The sequence below is a fragment of the Schistosoma haematobium genome, chromosome ZW, assembly GCF_000699445.3.
Source record: "Schistosoma haematobium chromosome ZW, whole genome shotgun sequence".
Classification (NCBI taxonomy): Eukaryota; Metazoa; Platyhelminthes; class Trematoda; order Strigeidida; family Schistosomatidae; genus Schistosoma; species Schistosoma haematobium.
This window is the reverse complement of record NC_067195.1, coordinates 8605259-8630340: the sequence shown is the minus strand read 5'-3', so window position 1 is coordinate 8630340 and position 25082 is coordinate 8605259. Positions and strand designations below refer to the sequence as shown.

The following is a 25082-nucleotide window of genomic DNA, read 5'->3' as shown; positions in this document are numbered from 1 at the left end:
CATCAACTTTGTATGTGTAGTCTGTATCACGTATCAGATGGACTACCTTACACTTTGGAGCATTTTTCATTGAACCTTAGTCCATCATTAAAACAAATCCAAGACTTTTCATGTTTAGATATAAGGCCTTATTTCTTGTGGAATGCTTCTGAATCATATTGGATGGTTTTAAAATGTAAAAATCCGTAATGTTTGTTCATCTAAGGCAACTAAAATTGAGCATAGGTCATTATTAGTTCACTTCATGAGGCGTTTTTCCTGCAAAGGTTACGTTAGTTACATTTACGATTCCTTCCGTATTGTTATATGAACGTAGGCCTTCTCTTTTTTGTAAAACGGTACTGACTTTTAAGCTGGTAACGTGCGTGTAGGTGATCACAGTAAGCTTCACGAGCATAAGTGGTGTGACTGGTGGGGCTGCTCCAAAAAGTTATATTACCAGTTAACGCGACTGTTTATAATTCGCAGAGGTTTGGCACACGAAAAATACAAAATTACTTAACTCAACGTAAATTCCAGTACTTGTTTCAACGAAAGAAAACCTCTGAAATGTTACCTTCAGTCCTGTAGCAGCTAATATTGTGTAACTCTTGTATGTCGGTTTGAAAGGAATTTATTATCCTAACATGTCGATCCGAAATAAAATATGAAACTTGTCTTCAGCAAATTTTGTGCTCTACGAAATGATTACCATCATAAATAATGAAGTGAACACAGGTGTCGTGTGACAAAGAATGGCCAGGACAAGACAGATGCCATGACCATTTACCGTGACAACGTCGTTAGACGTAATCCTCCTGTCAACAAAGAATTGGAACGAGGTGTGTCATGGAGTTGATTACTCACTTCAGACTTGACTAATAGTATGGTTTGTGTTACTTATGTTGACATTCACAAGTAGTATGTAGCATCGTTCGAGAATAGAATGCCTGGCAGTAGAATGTTTAAATGAAGAGAAGAAGGACGTAGACAGAGAGGAATTAGAATGACAACATGATTTGAGGAATGAAGGAGTATGTGTAGGACCAATGAAGGAAGATGTGTAAATAATGTATTGAATGTATTATTTCCATATTTTACGAAGGTGCTATATAATTCTGCATAAGACAGTAAATTGTTTTTCCCCACCTCAGTGTTCGTTCACCACAACAGTAGTTTACTCTTTAGAAGTGTGAAGATCGACAGAGTTGAATTAGTTACATTCACGGTGATTGAGACAGTTTAAGATGAATACGGTTGTCCCGACACTATAATACTGGGAATGTCATACATTCAGCGTACTTCACCAGGGAGTTAGGAGGAGGTCATATTACTTATGTGAACAAAGCCGGACCCAAACAGTAGCCCTAGTAGTAAAGACCGATTAAACTAACGAAAACAGTCCGCAGTACGATTTTTAGGATGGGTCATCACCCATGACAAATCTTTCGGTAAAGCGGATCTGGATACAATATCGAGATTACAGAGAATTGGCAAATTTAATGTACTTAATTTTTATTTAGGCCCTTGATGAAGTTTCACGCAATACGTTCCTTTTTAATTCTAAAAAGCCTGGAGATGGCAGAGCACCTTTGGTGGCTTGGATTTATCTTACTAGTCTATGGCAGAAGACAAGAACCATCTTCAAAACTCTATTTCAAAACCAATACATAGACGGGTTTCGCGTGATCCGGTCATCAGTTATATTATATGCAGTTTGTCATAAGATCTTCATTGATACTCTATGCTGATAACAAAATTTGGGAGAATCGTCAAGAGATGGAAATACGAGCACATTTCTGTCTGACTTTGGTTACCTGTCAAACCGGTATGCTTAACGCGTATCAGATTGTCTAACCCAACCACCATACAGATGGTACGAACAAAAAAGTAGACAAAATACTACCATTCAGTCATGTTTATACATTTTAGAACATTGTTGGTTTTGAGAAAGACCTCCAGAAAGTGGGAAATTTGTTCACTATGACATACCTGATCCCAGTGTGGTCCAAGCGAGAAAAATTCACTGCCAAGTGCAAACCCAAAACTTTCTGAAAATTTGTAGAGAATGGCTCCCCGTGCAATCTTTGAAGTGTGCCCCTTGCGGTAGCCTATTTGAATTGACATGCTAGATGTTTGAGAAATAGTAGTTTCTCGATCTATATGGTTTTACGTCGAATCACTTCATTATGTATAACAGCCCATCCTACTGAGGTATTCAGGAGTGTTGTTTTGTAAGAACCTTTTGTAAAAACACCCAAGATTACTGACAGAGTCACATATTTAAGATAAAGATTAAACTACTACAGTGGCCTCGTCGTATGATCGGTGCAAGAAGTCTTGATAAAGTACCCTCGCCGACTTCAATTGACCTCTACCAGTCCTCATAAATCGTACAGTGTCTCTTGTAAATCCTCTAAGTCAAGGTATGTTCAGTCCCGAAGACCATTTGGTTGGGAACTCATTATACTTCATTGTCACTACAGTATTGCTAGTTAAAAACGACACTGCCAAATAAATGTGTTTAGTCAGGCATTCTGGTCATATAATATAGCAACCCCACTCGAGACACTCCCAACATACCTTAGACAACCAACACAGCTGATCCATGTTTTATGCTACTGCAAATGACCACTCTCGTCATCCTTCGTTATCTTGTGGGTGGAGCATTTCAAGGAGTATGAAATTAACACTATCCAATCTGAAGCAATCAAACAGAGCGTAAGAATATCCTTCTTTTTCAGTGTTTATATAAGCGTGATGTCTGGCTCTTTCGAGTGGTGTCGTGTTCATTTAAATTGTCGGTGCTTGATGTAATTGTTACCGTTGATATTGAAATGTTGATTTGTATTTCGCTCCACTCTCATGGACCAATCAGATCCATAAGAGTGACCGAGGTTACTTAATAGAATGGATGTGGCTGCGGAGTCTGGCAGTGATGAACCTGGAGTTTTGAAAGAGGTAAAAGTATTCGAATCCAATAATGCTTGAAGGTTGACTGCTATATATCCCCAGCTATGCAGAAGCAAATCCTATTGCTTTTGGTAGGTCATTTATATTACCTTCCTACTTAATATTATTAAGTATAAAAATCGAGAGAATTATCACACACTAGATAATGAGTCAATTAAAGAAGCTCGTATTAAGGCGAATCTTGATTTGCTTGAATTTGTTGTTGAGGATGGGAGGAGTTCTTTTGTTGAATCTGTTGGGAAGCAGATGTATGTATCTGTTTTTCTACAATATTATCATCCTTTAAGAGACACATATTTACTTCGGTCAAACACCGTCGCATTTCCGAGGACGTTACTGGGGTACTTTGTCAATGGTAAGCTGTATATCTGTGTTTGACATACTAGATGAATGCCACTTTATACCGCTTAAACGAGACGCTTTGGTTTTGGATACGTGTAAAGAAGCAGCTAAAGGTATGTATCTTTTTCTCGGAGTCTTAGCCGTCTCTGTTTACCGTTACGTCTCTCCGAAGTGAAACTAATTCGTATTCTGTTTCGATAACTTGTGAGTTGGGGATATAGATCCACCACCGATTTCCTAACCAGCTTTTGCCTGTACTTTAGTATCTAGTGGCACTTCAAAAGTGAGGTTGAGAGAGTACCGTTTACATTTTTTCTATATGAAGTGTCCCTCTTTTTACTTTTATTCATTTCAAATACATTCTACTAGTTGGATATAACTTACCAAGATAATCTTATGATCGTTGTTTTTTCATAACTACCACATCCCATCAATTTACATTCTTCCTAGATATGTGAAACTTTGGTTTGAACAATCAAGTATCTGGCTATCATGTAATAATCACACTTTGAGGTGCAGCACACATGATATATACATTACTTAGATTACAAACTAGCACTTCGTGCTACATACGACTTGGAAGTGTAATATGGCGGGAAAGATTTAGGTCTGACGATCTAGTCTCAATTTATTGGAAAGTAATCCGCAAAACTGATTTTCTAAGCATATTTGTTTTTGTGTGACTAATCTGTCTGTAGGCTTGATGTTTTATACGACAAATCTGGTCTGTGGATCGGCAGTTGTCTCTTGTATCACTTTATCCAAAGGGTCGTATCAATACCCTCGTTTCATGAGCAGTCATCACACGGCCACATCTTATTATTGTAGGTCATTTTGATGACCGATATTGTATCCATTTACTGTAATAATGACCGAAATCGTTCGTTTTTCAAATTGTCCATAAGTGTTACTTTATACAGTTGCAAGCAGCCTAACAAAATGTTTTTATTAGCTTATTCTATAGATGTATTATATTTGATCCGCTATGTCGTTACGTTTTTGACATTTTGAGGCACAGTTGGTGGTAGGAGTAACAGAAAATTATTTGGATCATATTTATCATAAAGAAAACTTGAGCCTTGTTGTTTACTTAGTAAATCTCGTCTTAAGTGGTATTCATTAGTTCTTAACATCTGTGAAATATGGTTTTGCGATAATGGATAATATGCACGAATTTCATGTATTTAGTCAGTTATGTCTTCTAGGTGTTACGTGTGGACGAACTGCTAAATGATTAGTACTTGCGAATTCTGAGCACTATTCATCTGAACTTATCAACCTTCAACAGGTCTAATTGTATACACTTTATTAGAGTTAGTGTTATTCACATTAGTGAGAATTCTCGAACCCTGAAATTAGTTTATTTATGCGATTGCAATGATATTATTTTTCATCATTATCAGTACATGGACCTGTATTTGACTCATTGTACAAACTGAGGCTTGTGTTTCAAAGAATAAATATCTGTCTACATATTCGGCCCTGTATATTGTAACCTATAGTACTCTCCATAAGCATTTTGACATTTTTCTTACCAAAACTCACTAATTTTTCCTTTGAGTAATCCAACGAACTTTTGTCGGTTTGAGGTTATTGTTAAAAGCTAGTTTTCTCAGCGTTTTTGACAGCTATTCGTCGCTTTTTTCGTTTCGGTAACGATGTTTTTTCCATCGATATATTGAGACAGAACCAGAATTTGGGCAATAAATCTCGTTTTATTACATCCATTTAAGTCATCTGCTTTGAGCTACTAATGGTTTTAAGTCGTGTTTCTTTCATAAAGTCAGTTTCTGTGAAAGATTTCTGCCTCACACAACTGACACTTTTTAAGCCTCTTCATCTGTATTGTTTCTTGGATCCTTTTTTATATTACTTTTATTTAGCATCATTTACTAATTTGTTTTTTCCCTTGTATGTTGCGATTTGATGCTTTTAGTACCAGTCTCTGCATTTGTATCCTTACCTATGGAATGGACGTCATCTTTTTTACCTATATTTTTCTTATTTATTCGGATATCATTTATTTCATTGACGAATAAATTTTTTAGGGACTAATTTATCTATATAATTTATTCATTATTAATTAGTTAAAGATGTAGGTTTAGAATATTCGAAACCATATTTCATATAGTCGTGTCTGTTTTCTTTCATAATACTTTTCAGTTGATAAGACAAACCAGAATTCTGATTCATCAACTTCAACTCCTGTGGGTCCCGCAGCATTCGTTTCTGCCCGTCTTAGGACTGCTGATGCAATTGCACTGCGAGGTCCTATGGCGAGTCGTCGTAAGCCTGCAGATAGTGATCCTGATGTTATATTTCTGAAACAACAGGTCCAAGCACCATGGTGCCCAGTACACTACAAACGATTTATTGTAGGTTCAAAATTAATAAATAATATTTTATGTGCCATTTCATAATTTAGTCTTTTGTATGAACAGTAGTTTAGCCTTACAAATAATCACTAATCAAGTGATGTGTTTAGTACTTAGTTAAGTACTTTGTATCAACGTACATGGATTTCATATCCCCTAGAAGCTCATGGAAAATTAACTTCGAGTGAAAGTAAATACATGTTCACTGCATGGGAATCAAATCGAAAGGTCACAAAGTTTTTAAAAAAGTGAAATTGAGTTTAGTACTAAAAGTTGAAAACTTCGTGATAAATACAATTAATCATTATTTGCAAGTGGTGGGCCAGACTGGTATTAATAAAGGTAAATATTAAATGCGTACTTGTACACTGATGTCTTGATTTTTAAAACATCCAGCTTCGAGTCAACGGATTCCTAGTTTGAACCCATTCTTACATACGTATATTATAAAAAAATGCAATGAAGCAAGAACGAATGAATGAAATATTCAGTTTTTCGAGTTAGTCAGCCACAATGTTGACTGGAGTCAAACAAAGCTGCCTACTCTCCCCCTTTGTTTTTCCTCTGAATTATGAAAACCCTGACATATGACGAGAAGCACATAATAAAATGGATAGCTTGGATGCAATTAGACGATTTGGACTTCGCAGATCATCTTGCCCTTCTATCCCATACACATCAATAAATACAGGTCATGACAAAGTGTAGCAGCAGCTTCTGCATCAGTAGGCCTCAACATACACAATGGAAAAATCAAGATCCTCAAATACAACACAGAGAAAATTAACCCAACCTCACTTGGTGGAGAAGCTCTGGAACAGATGAACACTTCCACGTACTTTGGAAACAGAAACGATAAACTAGGAGGATCTGATGCAGATATGAAGGCACGGATTGGCAAAACAAGATCAGCATCCTTACAATTGAAGAACATACTGAACACAAAGCAACTACCAACCAATACCAAAGTCAGAATCTTCATTATGAACATAAAGACAGTCCTACCGTAAGGAGCTGAAACTTGGAGAGCTACTACAACTATCATCAAAAAGGTAAAAATGTTTATAAACAATTGTATGCGTAACATACTGAATGTCCGTTGGTCGGATACCATAAGCAACAGCCTACTATGAGAGAAAAAACCAGCTTTCAGCTGAGGAGTAAATTAGGAAGAGACTCGAAGTGGATAGGACACACTGAAGAAAACATCAAAATGCATCACGGGGCAAACGCTAACCTGGAATGCTGGAAGAAAACGGAAAAGAGAAAGACCAAAGAACACACCGTCAGTAGTTTGAAACAGATATAAAGAGGATGAATTGCAACTGGAAAGGATTACACAAGACAGAGTTGGATATAGAATGCTGGCGGGTTTCCTATGCCTCTCCATGGGGGGTAACAGGAGTAAGTAAGTAACCAACCACAGAGTAGGACGAGGCAAATACATGCACTGGGTCCAGTTGCCGCACCTCATTAGCACAAAAAACGAACACCAAATTCATAGAAGTAGTTACTTCAATGATAATGTATAAAAGAAAGATTTTATGTAAGGATATAATACAGGAAGAAAGAATTAGTTGGTATAAAGATAGAAAGCAATTTTAGTTTCACAGTTTAAGGGAAGACAGAGGTTGTATACACCTACGCCATGGTGATCGATTCTGAGCCATGCCATGCAGGGTCTCCAACCATTGATTACGATAGTCACGCGGACCCCAACCAAGTAGTCTGCATCTACCAACATGTTTCGGACCCGAAGTTAGTGACTGCAATGACTGATGCCACGTTTTGGTTTGACCGCCCCTAACTTTCTTCCATCCATCTCCAATACCAGTCAGGATTGCGCATCGCGGTAATCGATGTTCAGGCTTACGTAACACGTGATCCAACCATCCCAGTCTATGAAGATACACAACCTCATCAACTGATTTACCATCATTCCCTAATACCTTGCGTCTAACTTCATTATTACCTGCCCGGTGATCCCAGCAGATGCGAGCAGTATTTTGAGACATCTGTGATCAAATCCTAGTAACTTACGAGTATTCTCTACTATTGATGGCCACTTTTCGCATCCGTAAAGTAAAGCAGAATGAACTGTTGCACAGTATATTTGTCCGTTAACTGATAGATGGATATTTTGCCTTCATTATAGGCGACGTAAGTTGACAAAAGCCAAACGAGCTTTTTGAATCCGTGCAGAGATTTCGTCAGACACCAACCCATTAGAGCTGATCAGAGTTCCAAGATATGGGAAGTTGTCGACGCGTTCATCTACTTCGCTCTCTATCGTTAGTCCCGGTTTTGACTCAGGCCTTACGCTTAGAATTAGTGCTTGTTAAGAATAAACGATCGTCTGAGCACAGTTGCAGCAGACGGTCACTATTATCTATTCACTGGGGCGGAATACCAAAATACCCACCTAAATGTCCTTCTGTTTAACTTAAGCTACTTACTTGAGGATTAAAGTCACCTGCTACGAGTACTGTGTCTGAGTGCTTGACTTTTTGAAGAAGTTCAGAAAGCTTTCTGTAAAATTTATCTTTCACTTCATCCGCGCTACAGTCAGTGGGAGCGTAGGCAAAAACGACAAAAAGGCAACGATGTGTGTCCCTATTTTTTCGTGTTCTTACAGAGCCGTTTAGCCGAACACCACATAGGCTATTGTTAACAGGGATCCATTCTAAAAGTGCTTGTTCTGCCCTCATACTTGGTGCTATATCTACATCCGCCAGTTGACGAGAAGTAGCCATCGGGTCTTCAAATAAACGGAGGGTGTATCTCTTCGGCTCCCCGTTTTGGTGAGGATCTTGTATGTGTGTTTCGGAGACAGCATGCATCAATGGTACGAGATTCTAGGATTTTAGCCAAGGAGACCTGGTGGCCGGTTTGAAATAGGGTGCGTACGTTGGAGGCTCCAATATGTAGTTTGGAGCGAAGTTTCAGTAGACCTGGGACAGTGTTTTGCGCACTAGAATCGTTGGCCGTGTTGACAGTTGGGGACGAAGTTTTGAGTCGAAAGTCGATGTAGGAGGAATAATAGGAATCGAAGAGGGACACTGATTATGAATACAGTACTGTTAGAAGTATGATGGCGGTTCTCACTTCCCGGTCGCCCACACCGTGGAGGGGTTCTCCTAGAGTTACGTGAAAAGGAAATTGGGCTAGAGTCGTCCAAATTTTTTTGATCAACGAAACAAATTTGTGTCGACAGCAGAGGAGACTATTTCAGCGTACTTTCCGTCTTCGAGTTTTATTCCTAATATTCATTCAACAGTTATGTTCTGTTCTGGGTATGTATCAATTTTTACTGAAGTTCTGTCTTTGTAAAGCTACCATTTTGTACTTTTCGTAGTACTGTGGTATGTGCTAATTCTACGAACAGATATAAGTAGTATGTATCAGGAATTGGAAGTACGATGCTTACTGACAGAAGAGGAAAGTGGGAAGAGTAAAAAAAACAAAACCAGTTGGAGTAGCAACAGGAGTAGAAGGAGGATGGAGTTTGTAAAAGATAATTCAAGGAAGACGTGCAAATGGTGTATTCAATGTATTGTTTTTCATATATTACAAATTCAGTGTGTGATTTTGTATAATACAATAGATTGACTTGCCCTGCCCAAGTCTTCATTTATTATAGTACAGATTAATAACATTTCTGAGATGAGTTAAGTTGCTTGCTTTATGTAAAACCAAATAGCGTAACTCATATTTCTTAATAAATAGGGTGATAATTCAGTGATTAAAGCAGTTGTATTCCAACTATTTGCTCTCAGATTCAAGCCTCTCCCTACCTAGTGTGGTTTCGGCACCTGATTATTATTCCTAGCATTCACATGATAAGTGTAGCTGAAAGCTTAGTACTTGAATTTTCACTTTATAAATGCGTAGGTGTACCGTTTATAAATTGTACGACAGCTGTATATTCTACGAGTTTCAAGTGGTGTAAGTGTTTCTTTTAACAATTGTTGTTCAGTGTGTACTTCATTTTCACTAGACTAAAAATCCGGCTACCAAGTATCAGTAGAATGTATCTAGTATTATTTGTATCCATACATGCATAAACTTAGTTTGAGTAAGGTAAGATAAAAACCGATTATTTGGCTATAATTTCATGTTATTATAACGCTTCTGTGTAATTCATTTTATTTTATTAGCCAAGTGAAGCCTTTGAAAGGCGTATTCCTTTATTGTATCCAAATGATGATATGCCAGAATTGACTAGAAATCGTGTAACAGGTCCAAGTCAAGAAGAATATGTGAACAATTTGTTAGCTTCAGTAACACCACATGTCGTTGAGTAAGTATAAAATTATTGTGTTTTTCTTCACTTCGATTTTAATTATTATGAACACGGAACATTTTCTGTTTTGTAATTCCTTACAGTTTCAAAGGTAATAATTAAAGATTATTTAATTTATTTGAACACATAAACATTGATACCAGGGGCACCAAATACATATGCGCCACACAATAACAATGAGGTTGTGAAGAGATAGAGAATGTAAAGTGCATATGATAGCGTTAGCGGGACATAAATTGGAATAAAGCACATTCCGTGCAGGATTGTGTTGGTACACACTGATTGCCTAATTCTTATCTAATCAGCGCTAGTCAATACTTGGAGAAGACTCTAGAATCTTCTCTTGTAAAAAATATAAATGTACTAAAGTTTTTCTTGTTGTGCTTCTTACTTCCATCTACCTTTGTTATCTGGAATATAATGTCTTTCCTGTTCAACCGTGTTCTGATTTGGGACTTGTCGAGTGAATTAGTGTCCAAGAATACTAAGCGATAGGAATGTCTGGGTCGTAATAAGAGAAATTATAGCAAATAGAAAGAACAACGAACAGAAATTAGTGTATGAGAGTGAAATAATAAATAATAATAATGGGAGAAATAGTTCACTTATCAAAAATATAGCCAGGAAGAATTCTTTCAGCTAAAGAGGTTACGTCCATTATTATGAAGAAAGTTACAGTAGGATCACCACTGGCTTCTCTGAGCCATATCTGATAACATTCGCAGCCACTGTATTGCACCACCTCTCGGGTCCCAACCAAGGAGTCGTGAAGGATCAACAAAAGCCAGTCCTGTACCGCATTCTTTCATACCACGACACCATGTCATACACTGACCACCTCTCAATGGAAGAAATATTACTTAATTCTTTAAAATATTGCTTAGTAATTTCCTATGTTGATAAAAAGACCAGTACTTTAGTCTTCACTAATAATCAAATCCTACTGTTTTTGAAATATGATAGGATCACTGGACAAAGTAACACCAACATTAAATGAATATACAGAATATATGGCTTATTCGTTATGAATATGAAGTCAGTTCTCGATACATCTATACCAATCCTTTAGTACTCAGATGGTATTTCTAGTTCAAACATACACGATAATTGTGTGCTATGTTCGCAACTTGATTAACGCAGAATACGGTATACAACTACGACACTCGAGCGTATAGAATCACACACTTGCAGATCAGAAGACTGGAGAAGTGCTTGTTGGGTAGGAATCAAAATGTACAGAAAATCACGGGTATTTATAGCTATTAGCGTTTGTCATGTCAACATTATAATTCAGCCAATCCGCAAAGAGGCATGTCATGCTACTATGCAATACTAGCATGCCTCGTTGAAATCATGTTCTGATTGGATGGAAACTCTTTGGCCCCTTTAGGGCCTCTGGAAGCTCCGTCGTAGTTTTCGGAGGCCGTCCCAAAAATGTGGCGTGTAGCCCATCACTAAATAATATAAATGTTCTTTCTGTTGTACTAGTCAGTCACCACTTTACAATAAATTGGATTTTCTTATCGGAATTTCAGTGGGAAAATTTAGATGAAATCCCTTAGATTCGGTCTTTTATTTTTTTAATAATCTAACAAGATTAAGGTGATTCATTTCCTTACCAAGGTTTTAATTTGCATTCTCTACTGCACCAATTGATAACCTATTCATTCCCATTACTTTAAGCTAATAGGTCTAAACCCCAATAATAAAAATAGATTGTCATTGCCAATTAGTGACAGTAGGCATAAAACTTAGAGACATTATCTTCTTGTTAATTTCCTACAAAAATACTTGACTATTCTTAAACTGTTTGATGTAGGCTATTTCACCAAATTTCAACCTTTGTGTGATTAGTTAACTAAAAAAGGATTTTTCAGCGTAGGTTATACATAAATAAATACTTTACCATTTTTGAGTTTATACACGAGTCTTTCCCATAGGACTAGTTTAACGTTAATCGAATTTATCGTAAATGATGACATAATGGTCTAAGCACTGGGCTCTAAAATAATGAGTTACAGGTTCGAACTCCGCTCTATACACTTTGATTATCACGTGACGGTTATTTTGGGCTCCCACATACCTGTACTTGATGTATGATGAATTCAAAAGTTGGGTACATAAATTAGCTTTACTTTCCACATTTACCAGGCAATTCTCTGTTTTATATGCCAAGTACCATCTTATAGGTAGAACATATAGATCATACCAACTATATCCTTGTGATTTATATATTGACTAGTTTTTATACTGTTTCACCAATGCATAATATATACTTTGTTCACTTAATTTTTCAGTCGTAGTCGCACGGAGCCTGTTAAACTGCCTACTTTGGGAGAACTCATTCAAACAATAATGATAAAAGGTAATATTCTTACTGTTAGTTATATATGTGCAGAACCTTAAGTATGATTTTTTGTAGGTGAAGATATAGTTGATTTATTTAGTTTAACAAGAATATTTTTCATTACGTTACTCTTTACGATCTTCATTTCGGTCTTTAGTTAATTATTTGTTAACCAATGGGTAAATTATGCATGCTTTCTTCGATTGAACATTTTTACGTTGAGTATAAAAGCAGGCTGGTTTTCGTCCCGGTCGGGGATGTATTGATCATATCTCCACCCTCCGCCAAATGTTAGAACATCGTCATACTTATCAAAGGCCAACAATCGTAGTGTTTCTTGACATTACGGCTGCCTTCGATTCGTTGGACAGGACTGTTCTCTGGGATTGTCTATTGAAGAAGGGTATGCCTGAGAAGTTTATTAACATCCTAAAAGCCCTATATACAAACACCTCAGGCAGAGTGAGGGCATACAACCACCTCTCTCCATTGTTCCATTCGAGCAGTGGGGTTAAGCAGAGTTGCCCAATCTCACCATTCCTCTTCAACTTTGCCATCGATGACATTCTGGAAACAGCTCTGATGGATGTAAGTAATGGCGGTGTGGATCTGTTGCCTGGGGAAAGACTTCTCGACCTTGAGTATGCGGATGATATTGTCTTACTGTGCGATAATGCCCAAGCCATGCAATCCGCATTCAAACAGTTGGCAATTAGTATCTGTAGGTATGGTATGTGCTTTGCACCTTCGAAGTGCAAAGTACTTCTACAAGACTGGCAGGATTCTGATCCTGTACTCACCCTGGATGGTGAGCAGATAGAAGTAGTCAAGAAGTTCGTGTATCTAGGTAGCTGCATAAATGTTGGTGGTGGCGTGAGTGATGAGATCAATGCACGTCTAGTGAAGGCCAGAGAGGCTTATGCCAATCTGGGCCATCTTTGGCGCCTTCGTGATGTCAGTCTGGCTGTGAAAGGTCGGATCTACAACGCGTCGGTGAGAGCAGTTTTGCTCTATGCTTGTGAAACCTGGCCTCTCCGAGTTGATGACGTTAGACGACTCTCTGTGTTCGATCATCGCTGTCTCCGAAGGATTGCTGAGATTCAGTGGCAACACCATGTCAGTAATGCAGAGGTTCGGCATCGTGTGTTCGGGCACAGAGATGATAATTCAATTGGTGTCACCATCTTGAAACACCGACTTCGGTGGCTTGGACATGTTCTACGAGTGTCGTCCCAGAGAATTCCACGTCGTGCATTATTTGCCGACTCTGGGACTGGTTGGAAAAAGCGGAGAGGTGGTCAGTGCATGACATGGTGTCGTGGTATAAAAGAAATCTGCAAAGGACTGGCTTGTGTTGGTCCTTCACGACTCCCTGGTTGGGGCCCGAGAGATGGTGCTACACAGTGGCTAGAGACGTTATCAGATATGGCTCAGAATAGAAGCCAGTGGCGATCCTGCTGTAACCTTCTTTTACCTTCTTCATAAAAAGTGATTGTGTCTTCCTTAACTGAAATATTTCTTCTGATTGTACCTTTCCGTTTCCCCCATTATTACTATTATTATTATTACACTACCTTACACCAATCTGTTCGTTATTGTTCTTTTTTTCTCTTCGAATTCTCATTGTTTTGTGTGGCGCATATATATTTGGTGCCCTCTTGTACCAATATTTATAAGTTCAAATAAAGAATTTCAACTTTTCAACTGGATAATTTTTGTTGTCTTTTAAAGTTACATCATTGTGTAAATTATTATTTCAAAATGGAGTAATCTATGTTATCTGAAATGTGATTGTCTGTTACCGTTAATGTATATACTTAGTGTCTACACTCAAATTTTATTGTTGTAAGTTGTAAGATTTGTTTGTTTCGACACTTTAAGTCGGCAAATAAACGAACTATTCTCATCTTGTGTTCAGTTTTTGCTACTGAATGAATTTAGTTTGGAAAATTCCATAATATGAATACATTTTACTTCAAAGTGTAAGGTACTTTGAGGAACTGTAAAATATTGTTGAGAACGGTAAATTCTAGAGAATGCTAAATATTAGGTAGAAATCCTTTTTTTGACTCACATATTAATTTGTAGTACATTCTATTAATCGAATTCTCATCTTTCCTAATTCAATTCTGAATGACTCTCAGACTGATAAATTTTCCGACTAATAATCATTGGAATAGTTAACTTCAATGTAATTTAGTTTTCCCTGTATCTTCAGTAATACATCTTCCTTACAAGACCTCTCTTTCTTCCATCAAATGGGGTACTATTATTATTGTTAATTGTTCAGTCTATCTAGTTCACATAAATCCAATTTTTTACTGGAAGAAATCTCATAATCGTTCGTAATCGCCAAATGCCGTTTCCATTCCACAATATACAACAATTGTTCAGGGAAGAGAAGGGTCTTAATCACGTCACTACCTTAATTAGGTATGTCAATTGTTGTGACTTTATGTCCGGCTTTTATCACGTGATTTATCCGCCAATCAAAATACGACTTATACAATCTTAGCACTGTGCCAAACCAATGACGTTCGATCGGTATGGGCAGCCTAGCGTCCTTATTGGTCCTCTGTCCGCCTAACCCGTCCACTTAAGTCAAGAACACCAATACCACCTGCTATGCGAATCGAATAATTTATTTCAGACATACTGGGTTTACATATCAATCAAAAAGATCGCAGCGCACCATAAAATAGGAAATAACATTTGTACACAATAAAGCCAAAAAGTGGCTGTGAACGTGGGAGGCAATAGTCAATAAACTGAACATAGCTTAAGAACCGTAAATCGTACAATGATAAATTCTAGGTCAAAATAAAGCTTATAACAAATTGAATATAGATATACATAATCTAGTTACCGAATATTTATACCATGAGAATATATAAATAATAATAGTCCATTAATAAGTCTCAGACGTTACTCGTAATGTAAGCTTCACTAGGATATAACATCAATATTCTATTCGAGCTTAGACTAACTGACAAAAAATTGTCATTTGCTCTTTCCAACTGAACCTTGTGTTAGTCGGCTTTACAGACTAATTTATGCATACAACCTTACCACTTCTAAACCCTTACTTTCAGTCTTTAATGTAAATATAATGTTTAGTCCTAGAAACGTATCTTTAATCTATTTTTTCGATGTTATTTCTTTCGTCATTATTTTGTAGCACAACTTATTCGATTCGACAAGTTAGTTATTTGTTTACGTGAACGCTTCAAAGATCCACATTCAGTTACTAATACTAGTGTTTTGCAATACTTACCGACATTTGCTGTTCTACTCCGCGGATGGTGGGTCGCTAAAAGGTAATCAATTGTTTTCACATATCCATAACATGCCTTTTCTTAGTATTATTAATTATTTGAAAGTAGTAGTTAAGATACCCTATTATGCACCACCTAACTCTTATCAACAAGTTGTAACTCTGTAGGATTTGAACCATGGTCACTTCCATGCAATAATAATAATACGCTTTTATTTTTAATATTTAGTATTAATTTATATAAATATTCGTCAATATTTGAATGAATAGTTCCACAGAAATTAGGCACTCAGTGTATTTGAAGACATTATTTATAAAAATTATATTTGAAGTAATCTCAGCAATTGGATTCTAGATATTTTTCTGTATTTGTCATGTATTTTATTCTTCCAGTGAAATACTTTATCCTCCAAATTCATTCAGTGAACATAGTGGTACACCAAATACACTATTGATTCGGGCACGTGATTATATTGTAGGTTTCATTTTATAATATTCTATTCCTTTAAAACTCTAGATGTTTATATTGGAAAAATAGAAGTTACGGTAGAGATTATTTGGTACAACGATAAGTCACATCACAAACTGATTATCTAGACAACCATTGGAAACCAGGAAGCAATGGACTAGTGTTTTGTTCCAATATAGTACATCTCAGCAGTAGACATCTATAACCCTATCGAGAGTTGATATCAAAATGTGTAGAATTCTGAGTTAGCGCTTCATCATCTATCTAGATACACAGTACTAGCTTATATAGGTTTGTGATTCAGAAGACAGCTGAACATGGTCAAATAAAGATAAGATTTAAGTCTTGACAATTTTTCTTGAAGAAAATTCATTACTTATTGTAATATTATTTCATTTTTGTGGATATCCGCTTCTTGTACTACTCTTGAAGCATGGTTTACATCAAGCTATTTCTATGGTGAAATTCATAAGATAACTTCGTCAACTACATTTTTTAACAGTTTAGTAGAGTTACGTTTTTCTTTAATTTGTTGTGTATTTAATTTATATTACTAGATTTAAAAATATCAGTTTCTTTGTCAACATCCCTCTATAACTATGTCCGTCAAGTTGCTGGCAACTTTTAATTCTATTGATGATTACTTCTTATTGAGTTGTTTGTTATCAATAGGTACACTAAAGAAGTTCACCACGTTTGCTACTTAAACGCTCATCATCGATCTAGGGCCAGATATGAACCGTTGTTCAAGTGAAATGGATCGAGCGATGTCTCTCTGGTCTAATTACTTCCTCGTTTCCTTATTCGATTATGCACATGATATTAAAGTTACCAATTTCCTCAGAAGTATTTGATTTGAACTAATACCCAGTGTTTTTTCATCGACCTGGAGTGTGTGTAGATGGCATGTGTCTCTTTCTTTAGATTTCAAATATTTTTTGGTTCATTATCTACTTTAATTATAGAGAATTCATAAGTTGGAAATCTAATGAGTTAGTGGATGACACCATCTCGACAAAAATATAATATACTCGAACTGTGCCAACTTGTCTCATCAAGTACACAAGCAGAATATCCACCTACCTATCCAGCGGTCAGTAGTTTGTAGTGTATTACTTCGCATATATAAACGCAGAGAGCGTGTATAAGTTACAAGTGTTGAATCGTAAGTTTCGTCTCAGCATTATTCTTCACTTATAGTGAGAAACACTAGTTTCAAATGTATAATACTGGATAAAATTGCTAATTTGGTTAATGATGTCGGGAATCTTCATCAACTGAGCCACTTAAAATACTTGTTACTTATGTGTCTATCAACTGTCAATCACAAAGTACTATATTGTCTTGCATAATCATATGAAGCTTTTTTTGGGAAGTAACTTCAGTTGAATGTTTATTAACCAAGTATGCCTGTTTTATACATAATTTATCCTCACTACTGAGCAAGTTTTCATTGACTTGTATCGCTACAATAAGCTTGTCCAGTTATAAAGTGTCATTTGTCATACTTTAACTTAGCTTATCTATCATTCAGTAGCATGATAATTTAGATAAATTTTGAAAACAATTCTAATTATAGAATGAATCGATGCACATTTACTTATTTTTATAAATAATCTAACTAGAATGAATTATTCTAACGTTCTATAATCTGTATAAATTTGTATATATTATATGTATATCTCTGTCGTTTCTTCTTAGATGGCTGTATTTCATCGCGGTGAACATTTAACTCGTAAAACTATTTCATGCATGACTAAAGTAGGTCAACTGGTAATTTTTATAATGTTAATTTTGACTCGATAGAAAATCTAATTAAAATATTGAATGAAATTGATACAGAGCTTGAGTTTATGAAAACAAACATATGCAAGTATAGAATAATAAAAAAATATAGCAGAACTTTGTCGCGAACAATGTGATCTTAAGTACTGTTACAGATATGTGAAAAGTTGACTTTTTCAGGTTGCCCACATCGTGAAAGGATACTTCCTCCTGAAGGGCTTGAAGAAAAAGCTGACTTGCTGCTGTTCTTAGAGATCTGAGAGGATAACTGTAGAGTATAAGAGACAACTGCTTAAGGCTGGTCATACCTGCACTTTTAAGGTTATTTTTTGGTAAGTTAATTCATGACTTCAAAGACTTTATCTTTAGCGACGGAAATTCGTGAGACAGTGTGAAGTGTACTATTTTCAAGGACTAACATTTATTTATTTATTGTAAGATGGCAGTATTACTATAAATGCTAATTGTCTGAGTAATGTACGGTACTACTGAGACACCTTAGAACAATCGACAGTATGAATTTGCTGTTTTTAATCTTACCATTCTCTGATGAACTTACTGGAGACAGTAGAACTTTAGGGGACAGTTTTTTCATTCAATACACTTCGTTTAAGTCATTGAGGAAGAAATGTCGAACCATCATGCCAAGGTAGCAGCTATGGTTAAGATTTGAATGTGGGTTTAATACATCTAAATGATAACAATTCATATTATTTATCCTATTAATATTTTTAATCAATGTTCATTTCCATTATTACATGAGATACTTTCCTATCCCGATGGTCTGGAATTCTTCATCTGTCTTAAACCAGCAGCATCTTTTTATTTTTTGTTCCCAATTTAAATTTCATCACTTATTTGAGCACATAAATATCGGTACAAATGGGCTTCAAAATATATATATGCGCCACACAAAGTAGTTATCATTAAATTTGTGTTTGGGCTGTGGTATTATTTAGGTGCCCAAACCGATACAGATTATTCTCTTAAGGCGCCACACCCTGAGCTTTTGACTTAAAGATCTAATCCACAAGGTAATGGAGCAACATTAGGAGATGCGATCGCATGGTTTTCAGTGACCAACAATAGTTTCATACACTATTTGTTCCTGGAGCTCATGTACACTATTGGTTTGGAATCGGGCTTTCTTCAACCCCCTAGGCAGATCCACCGTACTTACCAACTGAGTTTAAGCGCCGGATATCCGATTTTTCTCAATTTTGTAAACAACACCCCTGTTACGTGAAGGCAATGGAGAAGATTTCCCTGACAATCGACCCACTTGAATAATATACTTGATATTACTCTACTCCATCAGTTGTATTGATGTTAAAGTTATTAGTTCTCAAAACAGTAAAGTTACTGTTTTAAAATGCTTTATTTGTACGCCAATTTACTACTATGGGACTAAACCATAAGTACCATTGTGCAATTGGTTGTGGGTGTGTGTTTGGTTTTTTCTTCAAAAAGGAAACTAATCTAAAATATTAGATAGTTGGAAGTAGTCGACAGGAAACTCTATGCCTACAAGTCGTACTAGTTGGCACTCGTAAGGCGACCGTGCGTACCCGTTATATTTAGGGAACTGATGCTCTCTAATGCATCCAAATTGTCGTCACTAATTTATTGCCTATGTTAGTTTCACACTTGTACTTTATTCAGAATAATTTATTAAAAATACAATTTGAGCAAAGAATTGTTTTTTTTTTCAATCAGTTCCTTGTTATGACCATGCTAAAATATAGATGTTACACTTACGTTGTTAAGGTATACACTTTTCTCCGTATTGACTAATTCACTGTTATTTTGTGTCTAGTTACAGTTTGTTAGTAGATAAAATTCTGCCATTAAATAATCCGTATATGAATAAATTAACCTGAATTTAGATTAGTTCTTCTGGTATCTTTATCAGAAATAATTCTCTGAGAATTAAACTTTTCATTTTAGATGGAGGGCAGGAAATATGCGAAAAGTAGCATTCAATTTTCATTATATTAAAATTGGAGTTGCAAATAATTAACTTAGTGCACAAACATAACATAAGTAAATTATCATGTAGACCAAATGAATAGTGATGAATCAATTTAACTATTATATCTCGATTTATTAAATTTTAACTTATCTGACTGCTTTGTAACAATACTATTTTTGATTGACATCATGAATCGATCGATGTTGAACTACCATCGAAAACCTGGAGGAGTCTCATACAAGGACGAGACGGCCGTTCAGTGCTTCTATGTTCTCAGTGGTGGTCTAACATCGATTGATTCATGATCTCAATCGAAAACTTAACAATCTCCACAGCCCCATACTGATAATACTACTTTTACTACTTACACTTTAAACATATCTCGTTTGTGAGTATTAGTTTAGAGTTTCGGTGTTTTTCTCATTGAATTAAAGTTCACAAATCTTTTCTATTCTAAGTTTAAATTTTTGTGTTTAATTAGCCAGTTGTCTATGCATTAATTATGTTTTGTTGTTGTTGTAATATTTAGGTGCCTACTGTTGAGGCTACGGAAATACTGAAATCTTTAGCTTGTAAAATGTCAACTACTCAGAAAGGTTGTGCAAATCATTGGGAGTTTTATCCGACCGATTATGATTTTATCAAAAAGTAAATACTTAATTATTCTGCTTCGTTTTTGTTTTATTCGTTTAACGCTCGTCTCCTCTACGTCGTCGAAGTTAAATTATGTTTATCAAATGCACGAGCTTTCCATAATTACCGATTGTACGTTAGTTGATTATCAACAACATATATGGCTTTGCGAAAATCTTATATTTAGGGTCAAGTTGGCACAGGTCACGTGCACTTACTTACGCCTGTTACTCCTAGTAGAGCAAAGGACGCCGACCATCATTCTCCAACCCACTATGTCCTGGGCCTTCCTTTCTAGTTCTATCGAGTTGTTGTTGATTCTTCTCATATCTGTCTCGATTTCTCGCCGTAATGTGTTGTTTGGTCTTCCTCTTCTCCTTTGGCCTTGAGGATTCCAAGTGAGGGCTTGCCTTGTGACGCAGTTGGGTGCTTTCTCCAACATGTGTCCTATCCACTTGCAGCGCTTCTTCATGACTTCTTCCTCCACTGGGATCTGGTCTGTTCTCTCCCACAGTAGGTTGTTGCTGACAGTGTCTGGCCAACGAATCCGAAGTATTTTGTGTAGACAACTGTTAATAAACACTTGTATCTTCTGGATGATGGCTTTCTCAGTTCTGCAAGTTTCCGCCTCATACAGTAGAACTGTCTTGATATTTGTATTGAAAAGTCTGACTTTGATGTTGTTTGACAGTTGTTTTGAGTTCCAGATGTTCTTCAGTTGTAGATGTGCTGCTCTTGCTTTGCCGATCCGCGCCTTCACATCTGCATGAGATCCACCGTGTTCATCAACGATGCTGTCCAGATATGTAAAGGTTTTACATCTTCCAAAGCTTCTCTGTCAATTGTGATTGGATTGGTGCATGCAGTGTTGTATCGGAGAATCTTGCTTTTCCCTTTGTGTATGTTGAGACCTACTGCTGCTGATACAGCTGCTACACTGGTCGTGTTCTCCTGCATTTGTTGTTGCGTGTGTGATAGAAGAGCCAGATCATCTGCGAAGTCTAGATCGTCCAGCTGCATCCTCGTTTTAAGAGTCCCTTGAAGTTCTCTACCCACCTGTTTCTGTTGTTTCATACAACGGTCTCATGTTTCCTTCTCTTGCAGCCTTTTTCGCCGTCATTGTTATATCTTCCACATATTTACGTTTGTCAGTTCTGATGCTCCTCTTCACTTGCTTGTTTACTTTCGTGTATTCAGATTGTGCCTTGGCTTTCTCTGCTTCTGTTCGTCTAGTGTCGGTTGCTGCCTTCTTGTTCCCCCTTTCTTGAATTATATCCAGTGTATCAACAGTGGTTCATCCCTTGTGACCCAGAACCTCTTGACATGTTGAAGTGATCGCCTCCTTGATCCACTTCCAGTTACTGTCCATAGTAGTTCCTTCTCCATTGAGTAAATCGTGGAAGGCCTGGAACCTCTTGCTGAAAGCTATTCTAAATTTGTTGAGTTTGTCAGAATGTGATGTCTACCCCGTTGTCCAGTGCTTCTTGAGTTTCATTTTCATCTTGGCGATCAGCAAGTGATGATCTGATGCTATGTCAGCTCCTCTCTTGGTTCTCACATTCATCATCGTCCTCCTGAACTTTTTGTTGGTGTAAATATGGTCGGTTTGGTTCTTTATAGTGTTATCCGGTGAAATCCTTGTGGCTTTGTGTATGCGTTTATGTGGGAATATAATGGCGCCTATGATCAGTTTATTGAAGGCATATGGATTTGCAAATCTCTCACCATTTTCGTTTCTTTCTCCTGGTCCATGTCGTCCCATGATGTCTTCATATCCGGTGTTATCCATTCCAACCCTGGCATTTAGGTTCCCATCAGAATGGTCAAGTCCTTAGTTAGGCATTGTACGATCATTCCATTTACCTAAATAAATGATTGCTCTGGTTGTCAGAAGGGGCATCGGCCTCGTGACTTTCGAAGGAACTCGGCTTTCACCATGAGGCGTCATAACTCTTCTAAATGAAGACGCTCTAATTCCTAGGGCAGAGTTTAAATAGTTCGAATTATTTTTTTCAGGTTAACTTTTTTAACGAGTTAGTTTTCTACGGGATGGGGTCGTTAACCCCATGCCCAACTCTCCTCCTTTATCCGGGCTTGGGACCGGCAATAACCCCAGAGGAGCTCCAGGAGGAGTTAGGTCACGAGCACAATTATAAGGAATTAACATGATGCAAGATAGATCTGTGCTACCCATTAGTAACTCATTTTTATCGTACTATTTTTTCCTTATATTTCACTGGTTAATTATAAGTTATCTGTGTTCCCCTGTCGGTTGCGATATTTTTATTTATCTGACCATGTTGAACTGGCCATCTTGTCCTTTCCTATGCTAAAGATTGAATATTACTACTGAATTTATCTCCTTCAGTGTGAGCTACTTAACGTAAGCTAATAATTGTTTATTTTAGAATCACGTACTATCTATATTTATGTATCTATCAGCATTCCAAAAAAACAAGGGAGTCTTTTAACTTTGACAAGCCCCAGATGTGTTATTCCAGTGAGTTCAACACATGATGCGTAATAAGAAGTAATTTTGGTGTCTAAAAAAGTTTTTAAAAAATGTTAAATATACAGAACATAATTCAAAACGAAGTAATATAAATGCATGAATTCATCTACATTATTGAAATTGATTTTGAACCACATCACCCATAGCCTCTAAATATTGATAATAATTATCCTATAGATCCTTAGAGTGTTTTCACCAATCATGTATCATGTCAGTGAAATTGTGAACATCTGATATTTTAAAAATTATACGCAGTGTCCGTGGTGTGACTTTCACATTATCTCTTGGCATTTAGTCAAAATTGTCTAACCAAATATCTTTTCTCAGCCTTATTTTATAGACAAAACCAAGTAACTTAATTTTACCCACTAATTTGTGATTTTGTCATGTTATCATCTCAATTTTGTTCGTTCATGCAAATTAAGAGCGTTTGATTATAAAGTTCGCTTATGGTGAGTTTGTTCTACGTCTTTCAGACGATTGACTTCATTAGTCAATAACACAAATGATCTTTAACAGCTACGAAAGAGGTTAATGACTATCGGTTCACGCAGCTGCTTCTATTGTCAGTACCCAGTTAGAACACGAAGGCAGCAAGCAAACTTACCGCCTATGACTGTAATGTCATTCTGACTCAAAAACCTGTAGAATTATACACATCAGTTGCATGACTACAACATACCGCGAACAAGAAATTACGCTGTGTACATAACTAGGTCATATAGGAGATAAAGTACTAAACAATTATGTCTATAATTCACGATAGTACAAAAACCGTAAACCATTTAGTTAATGATTGAAATGAAAACAGTATAAAATGCAATAACCGCTGTATTTGTATATAATGCTTGTAAATTAAGGCCATATCGAGGCAATACGCACAGTATGCACATACACCAATAAGAGGCTAATCATTTGCAGTCCTAAATATCAACGGGAAGATTCGGACAAACAATACCAAGTGAATTTAAACTTCACCCCATTGCACAAGCAAGTGGCTATCAGGACTCAGTAGCTAACTGGATAACGCGATAGAGTTTGAAGTGAACAGTACTGAGTCCAAGAGCCTCAGAATGAACATCAACTCTGAGGTGCAAGTACATCCAGCTGACGGGTCCCGAATAAGTCGAAACGCATGTCCTGGATTCCACTGCTAGCCACTATCCATCTTCGCATATATTCCTTGTATATAATGGTTTGCACAAGCAAAATATCTACCATAATTTCCACAATATAACATGTCGAATTATATTTTTATTACTAATATTTATTAATTGCATAAATGCGACAACTTATAGGATTTCAATCGTTGTCAGTATTTATTCATCGTTAAGTGTGTATCTTTATTTTTGTTTTTTCGAAAAAGTTTTTCAAGCGTAAATCGACTACGCTCACAATCTGATTTTTCTTCCTTCTCTCCCTCTCCATCTCAGATATCCAGATATTGTACAACAACAACAAGTTGCTTGGGAAATTCGCATTCGTCAATTATGCACACAATTAAAACTAGAACATCTCGTATCGGGTATGCCTTAGTTTAATATGCTTCACGCATATACAGTTTTATATATAATACACAATATTTGCACTAAGTAGTAAGTAACGTTATCTCTGTCTAGTCGTTAGCGTAGATCGAATTCCACTTAATATGCAGTAGTGTGGATTATGTGAAGCAGTCACTTTAACTAATGACCACAATACAACTTGATTGATACAATTCGACCAGTACTAAAAGTAAGTAAATATATCACTGGTTATTTATAAGCAATTGTTCAGTACAAATATATCAGTCCTACAGAGAAACCATTTGTACTATGAATATTGCCCAGTGATGATGTCTCTGACTACTGAGTGACACGAATTTGAATCTCACATGGGAAATTAACTTTATTAAGAATGTAGATAAACTTTGATAATGAGTCCTAGGTAACACTGAAGTTCTGACCTTACAAATACCTAAAGTTCCTGAATAAAATGTAATGTTAATTGTTAAGCGGATGAGAATATATTTATTAAGTGATGTTTATGTTCTGCTTCTTAATTATAATTCACAACCCATCACAGGAATTACCGAAAAAATACTTTTAATTTGGAAATAAATTAATTTTGCCTGTCTAG

General features: G+C 36.5%; 1 protein-coding gene across 3 annotated transcripts in view; it reads left to right on the top strand.

Moving 5' to 3' along the window:
• Nucleotides 1–2779: 2779 nt before the first annotated feature.
• The window catches only part of POLR3E_1 (DNA-directed RNA polymerase III subunit RPC5), a gene marked incomplete at its 3' end in the record, with an annotated part of 32826 nt that continues 10523 nt past the window's right edge, over nt 2780–25082 (top strand). Inside the window, exons 1-13 of one of the 3 annotated variants that reach the window (XM_051210313.1) lie at nt 2780–2940; nt 2973–3023; nt 3064–3200; nt 3240–3307; nt 3339–3407; nt 5458–5669; nt 9827–9969; nt 12270–12337; nt 15498–15636; nt 15987–16068; nt 17764–17823; nt 20349–20467; nt 24398–24489. In XM_051210313.1, the coding sequence (XP_051070301.1) occupies nt 2890–2940; nt 2973–3023; nt 3064–3200; nt 3240–3307; nt 3339–3407; nt 5458–5669; nt 9827–9969; nt 12270–12337; nt 15498–15636; nt 15987–16068; nt 17764–17823; nt 20349–20467; nt 24398–24489 (1291 nt within the window). In that variant the 5' untranslated portion in view covers nt 2780–2889. Of the gene's footprint in view, nt 2941–2972; nt 3024–3063; nt 3308–3338; nt 3408–5457; nt 5670–9826; nt 9970–12269; nt 12338–15497; nt 15637–15986; nt 17824–17868; nt 24490–25082 lie in introns of all 3 variants that reach the window. The other 2 variants (XM_035734312.2, XM_051210314.1) reach the window with 2 other exon arrangements.